The following is a 25,158-nucleotide window of genomic DNA, read 5'->3' as shown; positions in this document are numbered from 1 at the left end:
ATTTGCGATGAAAAAAACCCTACCAAACACAAAAAAATGCATATAAAACCAAAGCCACCCTGAACATCTTAAAACATGTATTCCAGTCTTTGTGAAGACCAGATGCTCAGTCTGCTTGTCTACTCTAACTGAAAAATTTATGAAAAATTAATGGGAAAAAAATGAACCCATTTCACAGGAGACTAAACCAAATTGCTGCGAGCCTTGCTGAAATTTACTGTCATGCTGCTGTTGAAAAATATAACACATGAATTTTCCTTGCCCGTCCAACCCACTTGGTTCTTTCCTCACCAAAATGCACTTGCTTCAAGTAAATGGGCTAATGTAATTTCACAAGTTTGTTTTATTTGGCTAATATGTAAATCAAAATAGTTGACTCACTGGAAGTATTAGCTTTGTTTGAGGGGTGAAAAAATAGCCACCTGAAAAAATAAATGGGAAATGTTCCAACTAACATAATCTAAAACAAATGAGTGACTACTGAGGTTTCTAATGGGAAAGAAAACTTGCTGTCAGCTGCGTTATATGGCACCAGCAAGAGAATAATGGAGTCTAGCTGGCGAAGGATCCGGGCAAATGCTGCTTGTCATATGAAACAGGAGACAGATGCTTGAAGAAAAAGTAGAGCAAAGGGACAAGGAACCATCCAGTAAAAAGATCCAAGGCATAATAGTTGTATAAACTTTATAGGACTCTAAAGCAGTTGAGTTAGACAAAAATAAATAAATTCTGCCTTGTTTTGCAACACTGTAAAACTAACAAACACTTTAAAATAGTTTATATTCAAACATGGAGTCTTCTTCATGTTTACTCATTGTTTAAGTAAAGCTGAAGTTAATTGTGTGCTTCCAACCTCTGAACACAGGACACACAATCTTAAAATCTTTTCATGACTTGCTTGTTTTGTGTCAAAGTGTTACAGGCTTGTATGTTTGACTGCAAATGTACACGATTCAATAGATTTGAAAGCTAGTAGACAATGGGTTTGACAGAAAACATGTCAAAATCAACAGGGAGCTTCTCATTGTTTTTGATTTGAGTCTGGAGAAGGCCATAATCTGAAAATCCATATGATAAATCTTGTTCTCATCCACCACAGGCTGCTTCCTGAAGAGACATTCTCCTCTTCCTCCCTCTTCTGTGGCTTTACTGTGAATAACTCTTTAGCATGTATTTTTGCAAGCAAGTCTACGTTTGCAGCACACTTTGACTCTAAGCAAAGACTCCTAGGATTCATAGGCAAGGAAAACATGTCAAGGAGATTGACAGCTGCAGTAAAGAGTCATCTTTCTGCAGGGTCAATGTCCTGGTTTCAGTCAGGATGGAGTTAACTTCTTTTGTAGCAGCGGATGGAATGCTGTGCTTGAGAGTTAAAATGAAAGCAGTGCTGATAACACCCTGATGTTTTTAGTTGAGTCAAGCAGTCAAGGACTTTCTCAGCTCTTCATATTTCTCTATTAATGAGAAAGGAGGGGACGAAGCCAGGACAGGTGAACCAAACTCCGCCAAAGAGAGTATTCCATGCCAATTACGTCACGCTCAGTATAAAGGGGGGCTGGTGGGAGGAGGAGCGGGTGGCTCCAGGACGTGCGGTTTTTAGGGGACGGTCAGGTTCCAGGATGGCTCTGGGTGGCACGGCCTGACTTGTGGGTTTGGTGAGAAACTGCATTGTGTATCAACAGCTTCATAGATTTTTTTGCTCTAAAGTCCTGTTAGCATTGTTATATTTTATCTTTCTGCTATTTTACTAAACTATCCTTATCCCACCCCACGGGCTTTTGGTTTCTTGGTTTTGGGGTTATTTGCCCCTTCCTTTTCCTTTCCCTTGCCTCACAACCCCCCACACACCCCCCCACACACACACACCCCTTTTCCTTTAAAGAGCAGGCAGCTGTGTGGATCTCGGCTCTCAGCCGGGGTAAAACCATGACAGTCAACTAGAACTGCAAAGCCAGGACTTGTCTACAACAGCTGACTGCCAGAGGCAACAAAATTATCATTTGGCATGTGTCACAGCCCTGGAAAGTCACGCTGGTTGCTGCTGCTTGCTGGCAGAGTAAGTCCATGGGGTAGCAGTGCTGCTCAGGCAGGTCACAGTGTCTGTGCTCCCCATCCCTCCATCAAAGCCTCAAGAGCTACAAACTCAGTTCCTTGCAGATCTCCTTACAGTTTCATAGCTCTCTCCACTACTTTCTGCCTCTGGCCCAGGATACAGCTTCAAAGTTTGGTTAGCCAACTCGGCCTCCCCAAAACTGCTTAGAAGCCTCGAGCTAGCACTGCAGTCAGTCACTTGCTCGGGACTTGCCTGACTGACAGTAATACAAACAAAAATTTAATATCCAACTCAAAACTAGTAATACAGTTGAAAATATCCTGAGGTTTTAGGAACCCAGAAAATGGGAAATCCCATTTGTTACCGAAAAATTAACATTTAGAAAAAACAGTGTAGCCATTGCCTTGTAATGCTCAGGATGAGGGGACACTGAATTCAGTTCTAACAAAGCTGTAGTTAATTTTAAACCCCAAGAACAAGTAATCATGAGGGGTTCATTCTACTCATGCAGGAAGTCACATGCAGATTACCTGAAGAGACTCAGCAGCTTGGTGAAAGTTAGCCCAGTTCCCCTAAAAAATTCTTGTGCTTAAATGTCTTTCAACTACCCTCAAGAAAAGAAAAAAAAACCTAAACAAAACTGAAAGAAAAATTTTCAGACTGGAGGGTCTACTCTCCACCTCTCTGAAAAAAAAGGTCTGTTTTCTTACCTAATTCAGTCCCCACTCTCCATTCTATTATGCATTTAGAGCACTCTTAGTTGCGTAATCAAAAATAATTTTGAGTGCCCTTAATCATGACAGAAGAAAAGACTTTCTGAAAGTGTAAGATCAAAGAGATGAGTTTTATTTCTGAGTCCTCCACAAAGAGGCAAGAGTGTATTTTATTATCAAAGCTCAGGAAGCCAAATTAAAGAACATTAATTCTGCTATTTGTTTGATCTGCTTTCATAAGTGTAGCATTCCCTTCTGTAATTATCTGCAGGTTTTCTGCACATGGATCCAGATGTGCTGATGCTAAAGCAAGTGTCATCGCTTCATCACAAAGCTGGAGTAAGCCAGGGATGAATGACTCTGCTCTGAGGGCTGTCAGAGGAAACGTGGCTTAGTGTAAAATGGCTTCACATCACGAGTCTGGTATCGTATTGGCATGACCCGTACCTCAGAGTGGGGGTTTTTTTTGTGATGTATGATCCTACTGTATACCACAGGACTGCACTGGATTTTTCAGAGGTTCAGAAAGCTTGGCAATGAGTACAGTTGTGTTCCTTTGGTCTGGGGGGTATGGGGAGGAGGTTTGTATAAATGTGACTCTGCTCAAATTTATAAGCTTCATTAAAAACAGATAAACGTCGAAATTAATGAAAGACAAATCTAAACTGGGCACTCCTTCCCTGGAGAGAGCCAGGGGACTGGGAGCAATGGCCACAGATTGGGTACTAAAACATGCCCTTCTAGTGCTCAGGGAAAGGAAATAAACACGACAGATACATCTGGGGAAGAAATACCAAGCAGTCACACCCTTTTCTAGTGTAACCAGTTTATTTTCAGTTCGCTCCCTTAATATTATGCTATCACTACATTCTCGAGTAACTAAGCAACCTCTGGTGCCCTACTGCTCGGCCGCTTTGAGTCACTGCTGAGACTCTCTGTAGTTTGGGGTTCAGTGGCAGGAGAAGGCGCAGAGGCGCTCCCAGCCCTGGGCTACACTGCCGCCCGACGGCACTTTCCCTACACAGCTCTCCTTCCCCCGCCCAGGACTCAAAAGCCTGTAATCAAAGCAGTTATCTATGGGTTGCCGGTCTCCTTGTGCCTGTGCTATTCAGTGTTCTTATCAGGGATAAGAAAACGGAGACTCTCCCATTTTTAGGGGGGCGGGGGGGGGGGGCGGGGGGGCGAGAGGGGGTGGGAGGCACAAACCAAAGGGAGGCAGAGGAAGAGTTATTTGTTAACCTGGAAGAGCATTCTGAAAGACAGGGCGGTGTAAATCATTGGTTCCTACCTGGAGGCAAAGAGAAGGCAGGCAGGGAGCAACAGGGCTGGCTGGCAACAAACCTGCAGCTGAGACTTTGGAATCGCAGTGGTTCGCAAGGGAGTTTTGTTCCCAAACTGTCTGTCCCTGTGAAAAGGCAGGTGCCACACAGAGCTATATTGCCAGGAACGTTACCTGTGAGAAACAGAACGCAGCAGGGTCAGGGTGCCCGTGGAAAAAGCATGAAGTACAGTTGTTTTCTTTAAAAAGCTTTCCATGTGTACACAGGTTTCACAAAATATTTGCTCAGGGCACTGGCTCAAGCCTTGCAGAGACAAAGTCTAAGACCTTGATTTTGGACAAAACTGTACCTGAAAAACAATGTATGATCTCAAAATGCAGAAGGGCTGAACTGAGTCCCAGACATAACATTTTGGTTTTCGTACCAGCAAGATCCAGCAGCAACAGAATATATGTCTGTTTTTGTCCCAGTTCTCAAACTGATTTGTGTTACCTTCAAATTACTCCAGAGTAGTTGGGCTTACCCAGGAGAGTAAAATAACATCTCTTCCCCTGGGAGTGTACTATGTAAATGAATATAGTCTTTTCTACAGCAGTGCCTCTCTGGATGTCATAATACAAATTACCTCTGGGACCGAAACAAAAAAAAGGAACATAATGGGAAGGAGAGGAATGATATAAAAGGATAAATAATTCAAGCGTGAAAGCTTGAATTATATATATTAAAAAAAGCATTATAACTTCATCAGCATCTTGTTCCTTCAGTGGTTTCCAAATAATAATACAGGAAAGCAATTGGAATGACAAAGAAAATCATACTTTCTTAATCCATTCTGCTATCACTGCTAGAAGCAAAACATCTGGAAGATCCTAGAAAACTACTTCTCTTCCAAACTCCAATGATTCCAAAGGAAACAAATCATCTGAATGATTTTGACAGTGTAAGTAATTGTTCTAATTCCATCATCAATGCTGATTACACATGTCTCGGTATTAAAAGTGAGTTGGGAGCGGCATTACTGTCTAAAGCACAAACTCTTAGAAAATGTAGGACAGGATGGGAATTAGTCAGAAAGGGTGAGAGGCAAAAAAGACACACAGAGATTTTTTGGTGAGATATGTAGAGGGGCAATGAGGACCTGAGACAAGAGAGGAATAGTGACAAAAGAAATGTTTGGGCAAGAAAATGGGAGGAGATAAAACAAATGAAAACTGAAAAGAAGGAATAATAAGAGAAAAAGCATTGTTCCCACTGAGCAGTTTCAGAGTGTAATATATTTAGAACTGGAGGATGCATCTGGACTGAAGCTGACGATTCAGGTTTTAAAGATGGAAAAGGAACTAAGGCTGCATCTGTTCCGATAACTTAATTCTTCAGTTCAGTCCCAGGACCTGGTCCCCCAGTCATTCACATCCAACTATGTTCATCCACTTGTGTGCTCTCCTTTGGACCTAACTGACCACTTTCCCCAGTCCTAGGGGCTGCTGCCACTATCCTTCCCGCCCAGTCCTCCAGAACAGAGCCAGCTCACCATGCTACCACAGAGATTCCCATGCCACCGAGCATGCAGCACAGTCCCACTGTGCAATCCGTTCACACGCTACTCACAGGGGCTCTACACGGCCTCCGTTTACTCCAAGCATTCTGAACTAAATAAACATGAAGAGTTACTACAATTTCAGGGGCCACCATACGGGACCACACAGGAGAGCTGGGCAAGCGTGCCACGATGTGGATTTCCCCCCAGATGAAACGAGGCTGAAGAGACATGACCACAAGCTGTCCTGTGGCAGCCATCAGTGCCCCACACTGCTGCCCTCTGTGAGCCAGGCCTATGGTGACGTGGGAAGAAGAAAAATCAGGCAGCAATGTTCTGAGGTGAGGACAGAGCCCTGGCACAGGCTGCCCAGGGAGGTTGTGGAGTCGCCATCTCTGGAGATATTCAGGACCTGTCTGGACGCCTCCCTGTGCGACCTGTCCTAGGGAACCTGCTTTGGCAGGGGGATTGGACTCGATGATCTCTGGAGGTCCCTTCCAACCCTCACAGATCTGTGATTCTGTGACTACTTTCATTGCTGGCATGCAGAGAGATGATGAGCGGAGGTGAATCCGCAACGCTGGATGCTTCCCTCTGTCTTTAACCCAACGGCAGACATTTGCAACAGCAGCTGCAATCCGAAAAATGATAACATTTCGGGATCACACCCAGAACAATAGAAAACAATGAGTTTGGGACGACTGCCACGCAACACACCCTTGATGTGTAATACTGGAGTCACACATGGCGAGGTGCTCCGTTATGAAATACCACACAGTTGTCTTTCATTACTTTCCAGTGTCATTCTCTGCTAACGATTTTATTATGTTTTCATTGTTTATCTCATTCATGAATTAGTTTCCTACACTAGTTTTCTGTGGGACAATTTAATCATTTCAGGATGTTTTAAGAGTTGTTAATGGAGAAAAAACATGAATATTAATGAAATAACATCAAAAGTAAAAAAGTCACCGAGTAATGTAGATTGTGGCTTTACTGTATTTCCAGGGAGGACAAAAATGCATCCTTTCCCATCAAAAATAACAATTTCCTATGACTAGTAGAAGTGCTAATAACATACCAGGCTAGAAATGCATAATTACAAAAATTCCTCTGCTTTTTTCTTTCATGTAGAGAAGGAATGTGTAGATGCCACTGAACCTGAAAAGAGCTTGATTGCATTCTTTTGCAATAGTCTATTTTCTTCCTTTGAGCAGGACCATATCTGCAGTTAACAATTGCTCATAGAACTTTCAAACTCTTTACTTGATAGCGCTGACTAGTGAAGAGGTGGCCTGTGAGTTTACCACAAGCATTCTGTCTCACACTTCCTACCAGTACGCTTCATTCTCTTGAGCTAAAGCAGATGAATCTCACCTGTGGAATGCTAAAACTACAGAATAAAGCAGGGAATCCTTGTTCTCCCATATACTGCATTCTCCACAGAGAATTCTACCGTTCTACGTATGCTGCACATCCCCCCAAGCCTGAAGAGAGGCCAGTTTTCCAAATCACAAGTGCTAAAAAAAATATGGAATAAAAGCTGGGTATGAAGAAGATCATAGGAGGAGTGAAAGCGTTACATGGAGTTAGTGCAATGGAGAAGAGAGGACAAGGAACAGCTTGTTCGAAATGACAGAGAGGGAATAAACATCACTGGGAGCCACAGGGAGAGGAAGCAGAGAATGTTGTTCTCAACAGGGAGAAGACTATATATAAGGAAGCTGAACAAGGTCCTGGGACAAGAGAGGGAATGAGCATCAGGAATACACAGCCATATGCACAAAGCAGCACTCCTTCTCCAAGCTGGTCATTGTTTCCCCTTCTCAGAAAAGCACCAGGGAAAGAAGAGAGGCACTTCTGATGCTGCTCGGGATTTTGGCCCTTTTGCAGTCTTCACACAGACTTTGTGTATCTTTCCCAAAATGTAACATCTCCTGTGAGGGGTGGCAAGAAGCTGTTGTCACCAGCCAGCCACTACAGGGTCACTCTGAGGAACACCTCAAACCCTCAACTTCCCCCTACTTAAATCCTAACTGTCCCTGGCAGGTTAGCAACCCAGGCTGTTAAGGAAATCCTGTCAGTCCATCCCAGGTACCATTCAGCCTTGCTATGAACCTGAGCAGGCCAGAAGAACACAGCAAGTATTTGGGGTTTATGAGTTGCACCAGTATAACTGGTACATACATTAATACCATCAGTGTGCATGAACCCACCAGTAATCTCCCCAGCAGTGTGAAATATTGGTCGATAAACTGCAGGTTGCAGACTTACAGGCTGAGATGGCTGTACCATTCAGAAGTGGCCTGGGACCTCTCAGGCTGCCGCAGTTATCTCAGCAGCCCAGGTGAAAGCCCCACACTGAACTTTGGGATAATACTTTCTCTAGTGACAGAGCTGCTCCCTGCCTGCAGAACAACATCTCCAGCAAGTCTACGCTTGCTTCCCAACTGGGGAGGTTCTAGAGACTGAAGATACTCTAGGAAAATGCCTTCTGAAGCAACCCAGCAACCTTTTTGCATCGCTTTTTATTCCCTCAGAGGCCAGCTGCTGTTGTTCTTGTTGTTTCATGAATGACATCTAAAGCTGCTCTGTAGTGCAAAATTCAAACTTCCAGCAAGTTGCCTGCCAAAAATGACTCCACAAGAAGCCCCTGTGTAGGCTTGTCATTACCAATGTGTTAGCAAGAACTGCTTTGTCCTTAATGACATCTGAAAACAGCACATCTACTCACAAGTGGATTTCATTCACCCCTTAGGCGTGAAAAGCAATGGCTTTATGCTGCTGCTTTTACACATCTCAGCCTGTGCCAAGGCATAGTGTACCTCAGAGTAACAGCAGGGCAGCCACACAAAAGCAGGATGCTGTGCATTGCCAGTGCTGCCACCCAAACTTAAATCTGAAGAGAGTCCAGTAGTTCCATGTCTTCCAGCAAGATAGTAACAAGCCTGGGTTTGGCTTGGTAAACAACTAAACAAATACACAGTTGGGCTTCATAGCAACATCTGTCTGCAGGGATGGCTACCTGTCTTCCTCACATCATCCTACTTTGTGTTACAGAGAAGATGATGAAGAAATTGCATTGGCCGTTGGTGTCCTGTGTAACAAACAGAACTGGTGGCCAGCCAAGGAAGGAGGGGAACAGTGTAGTGGAGATCTAGAGGAAGCTGTGTTTCGAAAATAGATGCCCACCTTCTGTCCTTCTGCTGGAGGTTGAGGGTGTAGTTAGTTTGAGGAACACATTTTCAGTGCCAATTATGCCTTAAGTATTTACCACTTGTGCTGCACTTGCTCGGATCTCTGTGCAGCCCTTGGGGCTTGGCAGACACAGGCACGTGTGATGCCAGCAGGTGAATGTGATTTATTTTCTGGAGGGTGAGGGGAATTTTCTGCCTTTCTGCAGTGTTCAGCCAGAGGGTTACGCAGGTTCCGATGACAGCACTGCTCAGGGAAGCAGAGCTGGTGCCGGAGCCAACGGCCAGGTGCAAAGCCAGGGTGGCGATGAGGAGCGGTTAACCTGGTTTGGGCACTCAGCCGCAACCCAGCGTGCAACCTCAGCATGAGCCTGTAAGCGGGGGGGAAGAAAGGGGGAAGGCTGGCTGGAGGGATCAGCAGCTGCAGCGCGGTGCGAGGACCCCTCAGTATTCGGTTAAGCGTTAACTGCCTCGCCCGCGTCCCGGGGGCGGGACGGAAAGTGCGGTTTTGACACTTCATTTAAATGACTGTAAGTCAGGGGGTGCGCGTCGCAAAGGCAGCAGAGCGCTCAGCCCCGCGTCGCTGCCTCAGCCCCGCGTCGCTGCCCCAGCCCGTGCCGGGCGGGCTGCGGGAGGGCACCCGGAGCGCCGGGGAAAGCGGCACGGCTGGGGGGTGCGTGCCCCAGCGCTCCATTCCCAACGGGGCTGGCCACGTCAGCGCCAAGCCGGGTGTGCCTGCGGGACTCCCAGACCTTTCTAACGCATTAACCGCATCTAACGGTCGGCCCGCGAGCCCCTCCCGCCCGTGGCGGGTCCCGCGCGGGCCGCCTGACGCCCCACCTTGGGCTCCCCAGCGGCACCCTCACGCCCCGCCACGCAGCCGCCCGCCCGCTCAGCAACCGAGCCCGCGCATGCGCGCAGCGGAGGGGGGGACGCAGGGAAAGACGCTGCTTGGCCCGCTGCTGGGGAGCGAGTTTCAGCTGGCGCTGGCTGTGTCGTCACTTCGGGGAGCGTGTCGGTTGGCCGGCTGGGGGCGGGCTGGGCTGGGCTAGGTGGTGGCGGCGGCGACTGAAGGAGACTAGAGGACGGGGTCCCGCGCCAGGTAGTGCCGCCCCTCCCCGCTCCATGCGCAAGATGTTGCTGGCCGCGCTCTCCCGGGTGCTGCAAGGTCCGGCCGCCGCTGCCGCCGGGAGGACGGTGAGTGCGGCCGTTGCCAGCCCGGCCGGAACGTGGGGGGACCGCCGGGCCCGAGAGGCGGGCGGTGCGGTGCCGCCGTGACGGCCGGTACCGCCTCAGCCGGGAGCGCGCCGCCCCCCGCCACTCGCCCGGCGCGTGGGCCGGCGCGGGCCCTGCCGGGGCGCGGCCCGGGAGCGGCGGGTCCGGGCGCGGCGGCGGCGGCCTTGGCCCGATCCGGCCCGGCCCGGTCTGGCTCGGCGGTACAGAGCGCCGGGCGCGGCAGGGTGGTGGGTTCTCCTGTGGAAGCAGCCCCGGGGTAACGCCTGGCAGCCGGTGCCTTGGCTCCGGTGGAACAATAAAGCTCGTTGGGGTTTTTATTTGGGTTTTGTGGTTGGGTTTGTTCCCTTTTTCACTCCGCGGAAGGTGCGGGTTTTGCCTCGGGGCGCTGCGAGGCCTTGCAGCAGGCGTGCGGGCCGCTGGGCCGGCGGGCGGCCGCAGCTGCCCCGCGGGAAGGCTGGCCGGCAGCTCCCTGCGCCGGAGCCGCGTTTCCGCCGGGGTTTGTGGGCTACGTGGATGATTTCTGCCACCCTTCGCTGGGCCCCGTGCTCTGCTTTGTTGTGTTTATATCTCCTTCGGCTGTCAGCACGGGTCGGAGCCTAAGCAGGGGGTAACCGTCCCCTTCTGGGTCTGTTCTGAATTCAGCCCTTCCAACCATGGAGTCACAGATGGTGTTAGGTTGGGAAGGAACCTTTAAAGGTCACTTAGTCCAACCCCCCCTGCAGTAAGCAGGGATATCTCCACTAGATCAGGTCTTGAATATCTCCATGGATGGGCCCTCCAATACCTCTCTGGGCAATCTCTTCCAGTGATCTACCACCCACAGAGCGAAGAACTTTTTCCTAATATCCAACCTGAATCTCTCCTTTTCTAGTTTAAAACCGTTACCCCTCATCCTATGGCTACATACCCTCATGAGCAGTTCTTCCCCAGCTTTCTTATGGGCACGTTTCAGGTATCTGATGATGATTTTTCTGGTCTCATCTGGATACACTCCAACAGGTCTGTGTCTTTATTGTGTTGAGGGCTCCAAAGCTGGAGACAGTACTCCAGGTGAGGTGTCACCAGAGCAGAATAGAGGGGCAGAATCACCTCTCTGGATCTTCTGGCCACACTGCTTTTGATGCAATTGGCCTTCTGGGCTGCAGATGCACATTGGTGGCTCTACAGCTGCTTTTTTTGGGCTGCTTTACTTTTCTTTGCTCAGACAATGTTATCTGTTTCATCCCTTCCTGAAGGGAATCATCTTTTAAGTGTTGTTTTGGCACTAGTATTTTGTTTCTGTATTTCCTCTCTTACATGAAAAAAGATTTTCCTGTGTGTATTGAGACTATATGGAATAAGTATCTAAAAGTATTTGCTAACTTACAAATAAAATATCAGTATTAAAAACCTCAAATACAAATGCAAAAAAAAACAAGTACTGAAAGTACTTAGCTGCTTCCTGACATCTGCACTTTCCAGAAGTCCACAGTATATCTAGTCTGGATATCATACTTTTCTTTTTGATCCTAGTGACTGCTGACTATATGTTTTGAATTGTTCCTGTCTGTGTATTGCAAAGCATAAAGTACCAAATAAATAGAAACAGTGTTACTCCATAAAGCAGTATTTTATGCCTGCTTTGAGCATAGTGTAAAGATGGGTTTCCATCTTTTTTCCATCAGTTTTGGGCCCCTCACTACAGGAAAGATATTGAGGTGCTGGAGCATGCCCAGAGAAAGGCAACAAAGCTGGTGAGGGGACTGGAAGACAAATGTTGAGGAGCATCTGAGGGAACTGGGGCGGTTCAGTCTGGGGAAGAGGAGTCTCAGAGGTGACCTGATGCTCTCTGCAGCTACCTGAAGGGAAGTTGTGGAGAAGTGGGGGCTGACCTCTTCTCCCTAGTGACAAGCAATAAGACAAGAGGAAATGGCTTCAGTTGTGCCAGGATAGGTTTAGATTGGATGTTAGGAAAAATGTCTTCATAGAGAGGGTTGTCAGTCACTGGAACAGGCTGCCCGGGTGGAGGAGTCTCCATCCTTGGAGGTATTTAAAAGACGGGTGGTGCTTAGGCACATGGTTTAGTGGTTGTTGGCAGGTTAGGGTGATGGTTGGACTTGATGATCTGAAAGGTCCCTTCCAACCAAGACAATTCTGTGATTCTATGGTGCAGAACTCACCTGTAAGGAAACTGTCTCTTACAGTCTTCTAGCTGGGTCATAATTTGCTGACTTCTCTTCCCCTAATTATTGACTTACTATTGTCTTTTTTGATTTCTGTTTTTTTTTCTCTTCCCCATGCTGCAAACCTAGGGAGCTGTCAGTGAGGTAAGGCCTGAATCAGTTGTGCCAAGGTTTGGGTTTGGGTTTTGTTTTGTGTCCTAGCCACGTGTTAGAGCTTTTGCTTTTAAGTCATATTCGGGGGGGGGGGGAGGTGGACCTGAGGGCTCACAGAGCCCTTCCAACCTCAGCCATTCTCTGATTATGTGAATCACAAACTCTTGATTTACTTCAGCCTGTAGAAGCAAAATAGCTCTTCCTCACTGATAGTACTGATGCATTGTGGTAAATGGGGTAATGAGTTTTAAATTAAAAACTCTAAATGTTCAATTCGTTAATGGGGGAGGGGGGATTGGGATTGCTAAAACAAATATATAAGAGAGTAGGTAACTGAGATGGATTGAGAAACTTCCTGACTTTCTTCCAAGCTTTATACCTATCAATCCAACCTATTTTTAGAGACGGTGATGTGGACGTTCCCAAAGTTTTGAAATAATGAACATGTGCAAGTTGCGTGGCTGAACGAGCTACTGAAGTTCATGTGTCACTTCATTAGCAATAGGGTTTTGCCAGCAAAGACACAGTGCACTCCTTATGCTGTGGTCACAGAGACTGCATGGAAGGATGAACATCCTATCAGATGCTGCAGTGAAACTGTCAAGTTATCTAAAAATACCAGCTGTTCATTAGTCTTATGTCAGCCTTTGTTCATTCCTTAAGACAGAACAATAATGTGTTTTTAAACATCCTTCTTATCTCTTCCTACTGTGCCACCCTTTCTGTTCTGTATTTCGTGTGTCCTATGGCATGTCACCTTTTGTGTTTCTGTAGCATTTTTAAGTTGCAGCCATGCTATTACCCAGTTAAATGATGCTTTCTCTCTTCACTGACATTGCCTTGCATCCCCCAAACTTCTATTTCTATTGAAAAGAAAGAGCTGGAGTAGTTCATATTCCATAAATCTGCTGGATTTTTCAGGATTTTGTTGTTTGGGTTTTTTCTTTTCCAATAATTTATTTGTTCTATCAAGGCAAAATTCCAGTCAGTGCAGAGAGACATGAAAACCTGCATTGGTTCTCTACTCATACAGGCAGTCTGGCATGTGAAGAGAAAAATACTTATTTTTGAGGTTTCAATGCTCTTCAGCCTTTTGAAACATACTGGTTTTCTTTTATATAACCAAGGGTTATATAGAAATCTGAAATTCTGTTCTCTTTTTCTAATCTTTATTTTAAATACTGGGTTTTAAAAGACTTCTAGCACAGCCATGCAAAATAAAAGTTCTTTAGTATTACAAGGATATAGCAGTAGTGAGTTTAATTCATACATTACTTCAGTTTGTGAGATATGTTAGAAATATTTGAGGATTCACCTGCATCTGCTTAACAGTGATCTTTAAACGCTGCACGTGTCCTGTTTGTTTTCCAGGCATCTCGGGTGATGGTAGCGTCACGCAACTATGCAGACTTTGCCAGTGAAGCTACGTTTGAAATTAAGGTAAAGAAGCCAAACACTTAATATAGTGGTACTCTGTGTGAGTGCTTGTTGTAGGTCTTGATGTGATGGACTTTCCCCCTTATTATCTCAGTTATAAACATTCTGTTTGAATTTCCAGTCCCAAACCTTCATTACCTGGCCTGACTTCTAAATGCAGCTGGAAGTACTGTGCTTGGCAGCATGCAGTAATGCTCCTTCTTTCTGATGCATATGAGACTGATCCTTTGCAACTGTGAGAATGGGGTCACAAAGGAGATAAAGAACCTTTTCTGTTCCAAGGGAAGAGTTAGGGTTAATAGTTTCCTTAGGGTTAATGGTTTCCTTAATGCTTTTTAAACAGATCGTTGGTGTTTGCTGCCTACCCTTCTTTCCATCTCCATTTTGTTTATGGGGACGTGGGTGCTGTATCCCAGATGTGCAGCTGATTGAAGTCTGTATGGATTTTGGAGGAAAAAAATACAGCATCCTTTTAATGCTTGACTTGGTGCCACTCAAAAAAACATGTTATATTCTGTCAGCTTCCCACTGTGGCTCGGTCTTAGGAAAAAGCTGTGCTTCCATTGGCAGTAGCTTTTCTGCTGGCTTTTCATTCAGGAATAGATAAAACAAAATCTGAAATGGATTATTTGGTTTTCTTTCTACCTGCTCCCTGTGTGTTCATCCCTGTAAAGTATTAAAATTGTTTTACAGGTGGAAGGGAGGAAAAATAAGTTTATATGAGAAGTCTTTTCTGTGTAAATACCAGGTTTGATGTTTGGTCCTGTGTTAATTACAAGACTCATAAGTTTCTATTGTTACATGGGTACTGAAGCTGCCTTAGTGTGCCCGTGTGTTATATCCAGTTCGTGTAGCTGTCAGTGGATTTGTTCTTTTGCTTTAATATAAACTGTCTTTTACCTGTATAGCAGTATTTAGGCCATTTAATTTGCACTGACTTTTATTATTATTAAATTATATTGGATTTTTATTTTATTTGTTTATTTTGTATGGGTGAATAAAATCAGCCCCCCCTGCCCCAAGCAGAGCCCATGGTTTTGGGAGGAGGGAGCTGTACTGCACACATAGTGGTTTGACTGGCAGGATGGCTGGTGCAGCAGTGGCTTTTTGCTGCTTGCCGGTGTTGGTGGTGGTAGAAGAGGCGAGGTCCAGACCTTACAGGACCTTGCTTTCACAAAGGAAACCTTTCTGTTTTTCTTGCCTCTTCACTAAGCCTCTGTAGCTCTTACTGAGTATTTGGCCTGCAGCTACCATGGAAACGTGCTTTTCCCATATTTTGTGAGGATTGTGGTTCATCTACTGCTAGTAGGAAGTGCAAGGCTTCATTTCACAAGTGGAAATCTGTCTTTATTAAAAGAAAAGCTTTTATTCCCCTGGCTTTGGAAATACCGCACAAATCTTACGGTTATTTTGACCTATGAATTTAGGTTTTGCTGGGTTTCCTTTTTTAAATGGCATTACACTCTGAATTTGGAAATAGCACATCATTAATTAAAAAGAAGCAAACAAGTAATGTCCCTAAATAGGATGAACTCCTGTCAGGAAATAACTGCTGGTAAACCTTGCAGAAGTGTGACCTGCACCGCCTGGAGGAAGGCCCCAGTACCACAGCGGTGATGACCCGAGAGGAAGGGCTCCATTACTACAAGACCATGCAGACCATACGACGCATGGAGCTGAAGTCTGACCAGCTGTACAAGCAGAAGATCATCCGTGGCTTCTGCCACTTGTATGATGGTCAGGTGAGGCTTTTTTTTTTTCCCCCCAAGAGACTGTATATTGTCTTGCCCCATGTAAGGGAGGGATTTGAAAAGAGTGGAAGGAAGTCTAGAACTGAGTATCTGTGTGCAGTGCCTGAACCTGTAGCTAGATTCATGATTTATTTAATAATTTCTTCTAAAACATTGAGCACCTGAGGGAATCCCCAAGGGCTTCTGAATAGCGGTGGGGAGCGAGAAGGCAAGGTGAAGCTGTGGAAGAGCTGGAAGTGAGGAATGAGCAGCTGCCACAATATTCAGTTCAGCAGTCAGAGGCCATACATGTGGATCCTCCTGATTAAGCTTTATTGATGGCTTTTCCTCCAGTGTCTCATGTGCCCACTTTTGCTCCAGTGACTCAAGGCCCACTTGCCCTACAGCCAAGAGAAGGAACTTGATGAATGTAGTGAAATTTGCTGTCTGCCCATTCCCTCCTGCCATTTTTGAGTTGGAGATGTTTAGAGACTTTGTTTAGAAGATGGCTGTAGAAAAAGTCCACAGATCTGTGCGGCTTCTGGTTTCTGTCCTGTCTGCTTCTGTTAGTTGCAGTCAGGTTGGAATTTAAAGCCCAAGGCCTGCTCTGGTTTAAGGCAGCCTCCTTTATCTGTGCTCTTCCTGTTCTCTGCTGATACTTGGTGCGTGTGGGATCACGCGTAGCCCTTGCCACACAGTTGGCTGTGGAAGTTGGCTGCTTTTCTTCGTTGCTGAGCTTACTTTTTCCCTTTCTCACAGGAGGCTTGCTGCGTAGGGCTGGAGGCTGCCATAAAGCCCACAGACCACGTGATAACAGCTTACAGGGCTCACGGCTTCACCTATGCACGAGGAGTTCCCGTTCGAGAGATTCTCGCTGAACTCACAGGTTTGTGCCAAGTGAAGTGAGGGTTCTCATGCTGCTGTACTTGTGTCAGAGTTTTTTATTCCAAGTCAAAATTCTTTTGATACACAAAGTACAAGACAGGGCCTTGAAAGTGGTTTAGTGACATGGCAGAATAAACCAATTTTATAATTTTATGCTGCAACCACTTTTTACTATAAAAAGTAAGGTATATTGAAGTGTCAGTACTTCTAAATCACAAATTCAGAAAACTTTTCTAGATGCTATATGTTGTATTTCCTGTGCTGCAACAAGTTAGTTGAATGGAACTTGCTGCTGGTAGACATTTCTTCTCAGTAAGGCATTGCCCTTCCTGGGAGACAGACTTGTGTTTTCAGAATTGCACTGTCAAGTAAGCACTACCTGTAATGCTGAGCTAGATAGCTTGGGAAAATCTGACTGTACCAAAAATATTAAGCTCCAATCTAGAGAGAACTGAGACTTTGTAGAAAGGAAAGATCACGTCTGTGAATGGATGCCAAAAGTGAGCAAGGGGTTTGAAGGCCTTTAGGAATCAGTGGCGTATCAAAGACTTGATCTGAGAATTTGCACACTTGAAACATGTAGAGAGGAAGGCATGTTTTGGGGGCAGAGGAAAGGTGTGCATTTGTATACTAAGAATGTGTGTGTGTTACCAGTGCATATTAAGAGCAGGCACAAAACCCCAGAGTTTTGTGGGCTTACTGGGTGTCACTGGAAACTGATAAAATAGAAAGTCAATGAGGAGGTTGCTGTGACTGAAGTCTGCTGTTGGCCCTGAAATGACAAATGTCAATGATGATGGGGGTTGTTTGGGTTTTTTTCTTCCATACATGACACTAGGAGGAAGTAAGTGTTGATCTGCCTGAGGGTAGGGAGGCTCTTCAGAGGGATCTGAACAGACTGGACTGATGGGCTGAGACCAACGGGATGAAGTTTAATATGGCCAAGTGTAGAGTGCTGCACATGGGACATAACAACCCCATGCAGCGCTACAGGCTTGGGGGAGACTGGCTGGAGAGCTGTCAGGAAGAGAAGGGCCTGGGGGTGTTGGTTGACTGCAGGCTGAATATGAGCCAGCAGTGTGCCCGGGCAGCCAAGAAGGCCAATGGCATCCTGGCTTGTATCAAAACCAGTGTGGCCAGTAGGTCTAGGGAGGTAATTGTGCCCCTGTACTCAGCATTGGTGAGGCCACATCTGGAGTATTGTGTCCAGTTCTGGGCTCCTCACCATAAGAAGGACATTGAGGTCCTTGAGCAAGTGCAGAGAAGGGCAACCGGGCTGGTGAAGGGGCTGGAGGGCAAATCACATGAGGAACGGCTGAGGGAGCTGGGGCTGTTTAGCCTGGAGAAGAGGAGGCTGAGGGGAGACCTTATCACCACCTACAACTACCTGAAGGGAGGTTGTAGAGAGGTGGGCGATGGTCTCTTTGGCCAGGTGACAGGAGATAGGACAAGGGGAAATGGCACAAAGCTGTGCCAGGGCAGGTTTAGATTGGATATTAGAAAAAAACTTTGTACTGAAAGAGTTGTTAGGGCCTGGAACAGGCTGCCCAGGGAGGGGGTTGAGTCACCTTCCCTGGATGTGTTCAAAAAAAGGGTAGATGAGGTACTTAGGGATATGGTTTAGCTTAGGATGGGAATGGTTGGACTCGATGATCTTCAAAGGTCTTTTCCAACCTTGTGATTCTGTGACACACACCAGCTTCTATAGCATTGGGCTTGGGTTTAGTGAGGCTCTTAGTTGAGAAAAAGCAGCCACAGTGCAGAGACTGTTGTTCCAAGAAATGGCGCGTGGGACAGGTTTGTAGGGAGGAGTGCTGCTGGCACGGATTCGTGCAAACAAAGATCCTGACTGAAAATGCCAAACTGAAAGATGTCCTGAGTTACAGTGACCAGGACATGGCAGACAGCTTTGAAGCAGCAGAAAGCAGTCACCCAAAGTAAGACTACTAGATCCTACAGGATAAGCCTCCTATAGAAGAGGGCTTGTCAGCAGAATTGACAGTTCCCTGAGAAACGTCTTTGTGGGCATCATGGCAGATTGTTCTAAGAAAAGTAGAAGGTGTAGCAGACAGTGACACTGGTCAATCAGGAGGTCACAGCTAAAATACACAAGAGGATTGTACGAAAAGGGAAGGGAGAAGAAAATCTCAAGAAAAATAGTTTTCTGATTAAAACTAGACAATCCTTTTTTCTTCTTTTTACTTTGGCCCTAACTGTCAGAATCCATGAAAGCTCACATGAAACCAGTTCATAAGCATATGAAAGTACAAGAAAGACCAGTAATAAAAATGATCTGCTGTTAAGTTAGAAAGACAAGTACAGTCCAGAAAAGAGATCCAACATTCAGCTTCTCAGACTAAGGCAAAAGAGCCCAGCCAAACAAGCTGTGCTTATTAGAAATAAAATAGAAGCATCTGGTTAGTTAACAAGACAGATGATAATATGGAATGGAGTAGGCTGATGAGAAATTCTCTGTTCTTAGATCAGCTCATTTAAATGGGATTTGTTGTAATGGTTCGTGGACCATCTTCAAGCTGCAGCTTGGATACAGCTGGGCTGGGTGGCTTTTCAGTGTTTATCCCACTTTCCAGGGTGGGAAAGGGAGTTGTTGGTTGTTTTGGTGTGTTTGTTTTTTAACTGTTCCATCTGTAGTTTTTACTTCTGGTTATTGTCGCAGGGAAGACAAGTGTAGATTCCTCCAACTAATTTGGAGCAGTGTCATGTATTTGTCACAGAAGCCAGAAGCAATAAGGACTGTACTTCTTACAGATAACCGAGAAATACAGACCATGTTTGCTATTTAAAAAAACCCCACCTGCATTTAAAAGAAAGCCCTTTTGTATAGTAGGACACTGAAACTTGTTAGTTGGTTTTAAGATTTCTTAATCTCATTCTGCATTTTCTGAATTATGTTTTCATTATAATTTCCCTCCGACCCTTCTCTTATTTGTTGTGTGATATATTTCATAGAAACACAGAATGTATTGGGTTGGAAGGGATTGGTAAAGGTCACCTAGTCCAACCCCCTGCAGTAAGCAGGGACATCTTCACTAGATCAGGTCTCTCAGAGCCCCAGCAAGCCTGACCTTGAATGTCTCCAGGGATGGGCCCTCCACTACCTCTCTGGGCAACCTGTTCCAGTGATCCACCACCCTCATAATGAAGAACTTTTTCCTAATATCCAACCTAAATCTCCCCTTTTCTAGTTTAAAACCATGAGCCCTCCTCCTAATGCTACATGGTCCCATGAGCAGTTCTTCCCCAGCTTTCTTATACACGTTTCAGGTACTTTAAGGCCACTATAAGGTCCCCCTGGAGCCTTCTCTTCTCCAAGCTGAACAAGCCCAACTCTCTCAGCCTGTCTTCACAGGAGAGTTGTTCCAGCCCTTTGATCGTTTTTGTGGCCCTCCTCTGGATGTACTCCAACAGGTCCCTGTCCCTCTTGTATTGAGGGCTCCAAAGCTGGATGCAGCAAACTCTTTGGGGAGGGGCCATTGTATCTTAACTCTGCACAGATGTGATGACAACAGCATAGTCTTAGTGTTACTGCCTGTAGGAACTGCATTAGATGTTCCCATTTTCATAGTATTTTTCTTCCCAAAAATGAATTGCTTGTTACTCATGTTTCAGGTCGAAAAGGAGGATGTGTGAAGGGAAAAGGAGGATCAATGCATATGTATACCAAAAACTTCTATGGTGGCAATGGTATTGTTGGTGCTCAGGTTTGTACATGACTTCTACTTTAAAGCACAAGTTGAATTTGGCTCATGTCCTGTGCTGGTGTTTTCTCTCACACCACAAAAACATTGTTTTGGCTCATTATCCTAAATTGCACTAACAGGGTTTTTTTACTGAAAAAAACCTTAATGTTTTTGTGGTGTGAGATTGTATGCAGATACCATTGCTCTGTGGCTATTAAAACCCCAATGCATTTATTCTGGTTTGCTCACTGTTCTGTAAACTGTAGCAAAAATTACTGGAATTTGGAACATAGTTAATGTTTATGTTTTGGTTGCAATATGGATTGGAAGCGGGTTGTCACCAGCGTGCATGTTGGGCAGGTCTCTGACAGTGTCGCTGTCTCTTTAGAGTTCACAAGCTGCCTATCTGATTCCTCTAGACGTTGTTGTAAACTTCTGTTTTGCCCTGTGCTCTGTGTTAGGTTCCTCTGGGAGCTGGGATTGCCCTGGCCTGCAAGTACTTTGGTAAAAACGAAGTCTGCCTGACGCTGTATGGGGATGGTGCAGCCAATCAGGTAAATGAGCTTTGTCTGACGGGGGTGTGGGCAATCAGTTTCCCTTCTGTGAACTGAGGAGTGGTGGGAGAGCACCTTTCACCCTGGGGGTGTAGTTCCTGCACCCTGGGCAATGTCTGACTTGGAACTTAGGCTGAGATGTGTGCATCAGGCTTGCTGCTGCTAGGATGCTTCCTTTATTAAAGGAGGCCTGATACTGGCAAAGCAGTTGTGGTGAGAGAGGGGACAGCGCACACCCTATGTCCTGCAGTCCACTGCAATTTGTTGTGGGGCTTTTGTGTGAAGTGCTGTTCACAGAGACCAACCTCAGGTCAGTGGCCGGGCATCCTGCAAATTCTGGGCACTGGCACATCATATATGTGATGTCTTGGGCATTAGAGTAGGGCTGCATTTCAAGTGCTGTGCCATCCTGAGGAGTGGTTCAGAGGGACAGTTGGAGGTTAATTGCTGGGTGCTCTTTGTGCATCAGGAGTGCAGCATGTGCTTGGGTTATTTTTTTTGGTTATGTTTTGGATTTGCCTCTGTCCTTCCCCACCACCACTTTGAACTCTGCCCTTGTGGCTGGAGTGGTGGGATGGCTTTTCAGCTCCTTCCCCTCTGGAGTGCTCCAGGTTCTGAGAGGGAGCAAGTGGGGCTAGTGGTCAGTTAGGTGAAGGCTGCTGAATCGTGGGAGGAGGGGTCTCCAGTTACTCATGTTATCTTCTTTCCAGTTGCATGTGGATCACCTAAGTGTGACACCCTGAAGTCTCTGTGCTGTAAGGAGGGCCCGAATGACAGCAGTGAAGATGACAGTGCTACTGAATAGGCAGAAATGTGGGACTTGGGTTTCTGAAGACAAGGGAGAGGACAGAGCATTTTGTAGAGCCACTTTTGACATTCAGAGAATTATCTTCATGTTTTGAGCAGAGACATTAAGCCAGATAAGAAATTGGTGGGTTACAGTGTACCTTAGATGTAATTTCCCACTACACACAGGTGGAGAATCTCAGTTCTTGGTTTTCCCTGCCTAATGCTGGAGTAGTGAGGCTGATGCAGGCACTGTGGATGAGCTTCTCTTTTACTTTGCTAGTAGCAGCTTCCTGACAGATTAATGAATTGTGATATTTTTATTATGACTGTTGCTAAAGTATGTCAGTTCAAGGTGGAGGTTTTGTGCTACCCTAACACAGATAGTGAAATAAATGGGTTTAAAAATTAAGACCTATGAAGTGTTGGCTGAGGTGAAGGTTATCTTGATCACTGCAGCGAGTGGCTGGTTTCAGGTCACCTTCAGGATTAAAACTCCTCCTAGCCAGACCTCTGCCCCGAGTGCTTTTCCGCAGAGCCTGGTGCTGGCGGGCTGAGCTCCCTGGCTTGACGCGAGTCGCGCGCTCTTTCAGGGCCAGATATTTGAAACGTACAACATGGCCGCCCTGTGGAAGCTGCCCTGTATCTTCATCTGTGAGAACAACCGCTACGGAATGGGGACGTCGGTTGAAAGAGCTGCAGCCAGCACTGACTACTACAAGAGAGGAGACTTCATTCCAGGGCTCAGGGTCAGTGCAGTCACAGCTGTTTTTGAGGGGGGAGAAGGGTGGGAGTGGGTGGGATGTGCGTGCATAGACCCACGCAATACATCCCTCTGTATGTATTTCTCTTACTCACACGTGGATTTGTAAATACTTTTTCTAAATAGAGAGAAAATTGAAATTGAATTCCTGTTGGAAGTACTGAGTTCCTGTTGTGGAAGTACTGAAATTGGAAACTGGGGGGGGGGGTGGCATTTTTTTGGTCCAACTTGTAGCTTCTGTTTATCAGGTGGATGGCATGGACATTCTCTGTGTTCGAGAAGCAACCAAGTTTGCAGCTGAGTTCTGTAGAGCTGGAAAAGTAAGTCTGTGATTGTCATTCCTTTTCCATAGGTGAAATTCTTAGCTAGACTATTGCTGCTTAAAACCTTCCTCATGTAGCTCACTTTCTCCAGTCGCTGTTGCAACTTTCTGACCTGTATTTCCTTTTTTCTCCCCGGTATTGAACTTGTGAGCAATTGAGTGGCTCTTTAGTTTTGTTAGAATTTCTTAACATTTAATTGGTATTAACCAAGCATTTTTAAAAAAATAAATCCTGATACCCTGTCATCTTTTCCCCCATTTTTATTCTAGTTAAATTCTGTTTTGAAAGGTATTCTGTCAGGCACTTGTGTTCTTTGCAAAGATTAATTAGGGGAAAGAAAGCAGAAGCCATTTTATCTTCACAAAGTAAAGTAAAAGTTTTATGAGTCAGCTTAGTGTCTGCTTTTGTTTGTTTGAACAGTTTTGTAGCGATAATGCTATGTAAATTAAACTGAGGAAGAAAAAGACATTGTATGAAAATCACTCGTCACTGGGGCAATTCACCTATAGCAAATACCATCACAACAAATTGGTCACTCAGGGTGTATTGTAACACGCTCTGTGTTGTTGTTTTCTTCTGAAGGGGCCTATTCTGATGGAGTTGCAGACATACCGTTACCATGGACACAGTATGAGTGACCCTGGGATAAGGTACTGTGACATATGGATCCTTGGCATTCACTAAGGCGTGTTGATGGCCAGAATCTGGACACTCTTCGTATCAGTGAGGTGCAGAGTTATGATGAAACCTCTATGAGCAGTCAGCTTGCTGCTTGTCAACTCATCTCACTGCTGAGTTATCTGTAATTGTGTCACTTTTGCAGCAGTAAGGGAGTTTGTTTTAGAATGAGCACAGTGTCAGTTCAACTTCTGTGCTTTGTGTTAGTGAATTCTGCTTTCAGTGAGACTGACTTCATGGTGTGCTCTAATTAAGTGCTGGCTGAAACAGCTTATTAGGATTACAAATACAGAGGTGCTGGAAAGACATGAAGAAGTAAGAAGTGTCTCCCAACAAAGCATTGGGAACTTGCAGTGAATTGGAAGTGGGCAGCAAGTCATTGAGTCTGTGTGTTTGCCCCTGCACCCCCACCCCCTCCCCACCCCATTAGGGGAGATAGGAAGGAGGAACTATGGCCCCTTGTAACTGTTTCAGCCTGGGGCTGCTCCCTTTCCCCTGCCTACAGTATAATTTTGCTGGAGCATCTTGAGGTCAGTTCCTGCTTAGAGGTCTGAGCAGTGTTCTGGTGTAGCTGTGCCTCCCCAGGTGCTGAATGTCACTGTATTTGCATTGCATTCCCCACGGTTTGCCCCCTCTTCTAAAAGTGAGCCGTGTCCAGACCCTTGCTGCTATTCAAGGACGTCACTGAAGAAGCTCATGTCTTTGCCTGTCTTGCTCCTAGCTACCGTACTAGAGAAGAAATCCAAGAAGTGAGAAGCAAAAGTGATCCCATTACTTTGCTGAAGGACAGAATGGTCAACAATAACCTCGCTAGCATTGAAGAACTGAAGGTAGGGCTTTTAGCTGCTATTTAAGCAAACTCTTGAGCATTCACACACTTAACCATCTCTGAAAAGCACATCTTGAGCCATTGCTTGAACGTTGAAGAACAAAGAACATTGTAACATCAGTTTTATGGGTGAAGTTTTGTGGCAGGCTGGTTGATACAGTTGTGCTTTTCTGGAAAGGTGTTTTGCTTTTGGGCGCTGAATATAACTGGGTGCCTTAAGGCTGTCTGTATGGGCAGAGGTGCTTCAAACCCAGCTCCTGCCATTTCTGAACATGTGGAAATCCAAATTACACAGGCTTTCTCTGCTACCAAGGAAGGGGGTAAATTTCTGAAAGGGAAATTACCAGTAGGGAAGAATCCTAGGGACGGGAGCCTGGAGCCTTCAAAGTGGAGGGTGTGAATACTTCCATTGGCTTTGTTTGAAACCATGTCCATTGGCACTCTGTCAGCTGACAGTGTTGTGGCTCAGGGGGGTCAGTGGCAGGGTGTTGCCTGTGCTGTCCAAAAGGGACAAATGCAGCAGTGTAGAGGGAAGGCAGCTTTCACAGGTTTTTTAATTTATGTTTATAGACAGTGGTATTGATTGGTCTGACCAACACTTAATCAGTGCATTTAAGTTCAGCATAATGCTGATTTTTTTCTAAGCTGTCTTCTAATCCATTTTTTTGTTTAGGAAATTGACGTGGCTGTACGGAAGGAGATCGAGGAAGCTGCTCAGTTTGCTACCACTGACCCAGAGCCACCACTGGAAGAACTAGGTAACCACATCTACTTCAATGAGCCACCCTTTGAAGTACGTGGCCCAAATCAGTGGATAAGGTACAAGTCAGTCAGCTAAAGGTTGCCTTTGGTGGTGTAACTTATTCGTAAGAATAAGGGAATGCATTTACAGGAACTATAATGCCTTGGAAACAACCCTTAAGCTTATTTAAAAGCTCTTTCAGAAGAGCAGAGGTGTAGGGAAATCCATGTCACTATGGATTTGCTTAAATATGCTGAATGTTGTTGCAGAAGGAGCTAAGTTAAGAGAAAGCAGTGGTTTATTTAAATTGCTATATTTGCTTTACTGATTTTTCTTTGGATTGCTGTATGTGTTATGTACAGTGTAAAAACAAAAATATATTAAACTTTAACAACCTTTGCT

At 45.6% G+C, this 25,158-nt stretch overlaps 1 protein-coding gene across 2 annotated transcripts; it reads left to right on the top strand.

Moving 5' to 3' along the window:
* The first annotated feature begins 9,819 nt into the window (after positions 1-9,819).
* Positions 9,820-25,152, top strand: PDHA1 (pyruvate dehydrogenase E1 subunit alpha 1). 2 transcript variants are annotated; one of them, XM_084263166.1, is made up of 12 exons: positions 9,820-9,974; positions 12,305-12,319; positions 13,700-13,768; positions 15,334-15,507; positions 16,255-16,381; positions 20,011-20,102; positions 20,543-20,635; positions 22,015-22,170; positions 22,433-22,504; positions 23,090-23,157; positions 23,907-24,015; positions 24,688-25,152. In XM_084263166.1, the coding sequence occupies exons 1-12, from the start codon at positions 9,903-9,905 to the stop codon at positions 24,850-24,852; spliced, it is 1,212 nt and encodes a 403-aa protein (XP_084119292.1). In that variant the 5' UTR covers positions 9,820-9,902; the 3' UTR covers positions 24,853-25,152. The 2 variants fall into 2 exon arrangements, with proteins under 2 accessions (XP_084119292.1, XP_084119293.1); XM_084263167.1 differs by lacking the exon at positions 12,305-12,319.
* Positions 25,153-25,158: the final 6 nt, after the last annotated feature.

The sequence above is a fragment of the Gallinula chloropus genome (genome assembly GCF_964237585.1).
Source record: "Gallinula chloropus genome assembly, chromosome: 1".
Lineage (NCBI taxonomy): Eukaryota > Metazoa > Chordata > Aves > Gruiformes > Rallidae > Gallinula > Gallinula chloropus.
This window is presented reverse-complemented; position numbering and strand designations above follow the sequence as displayed.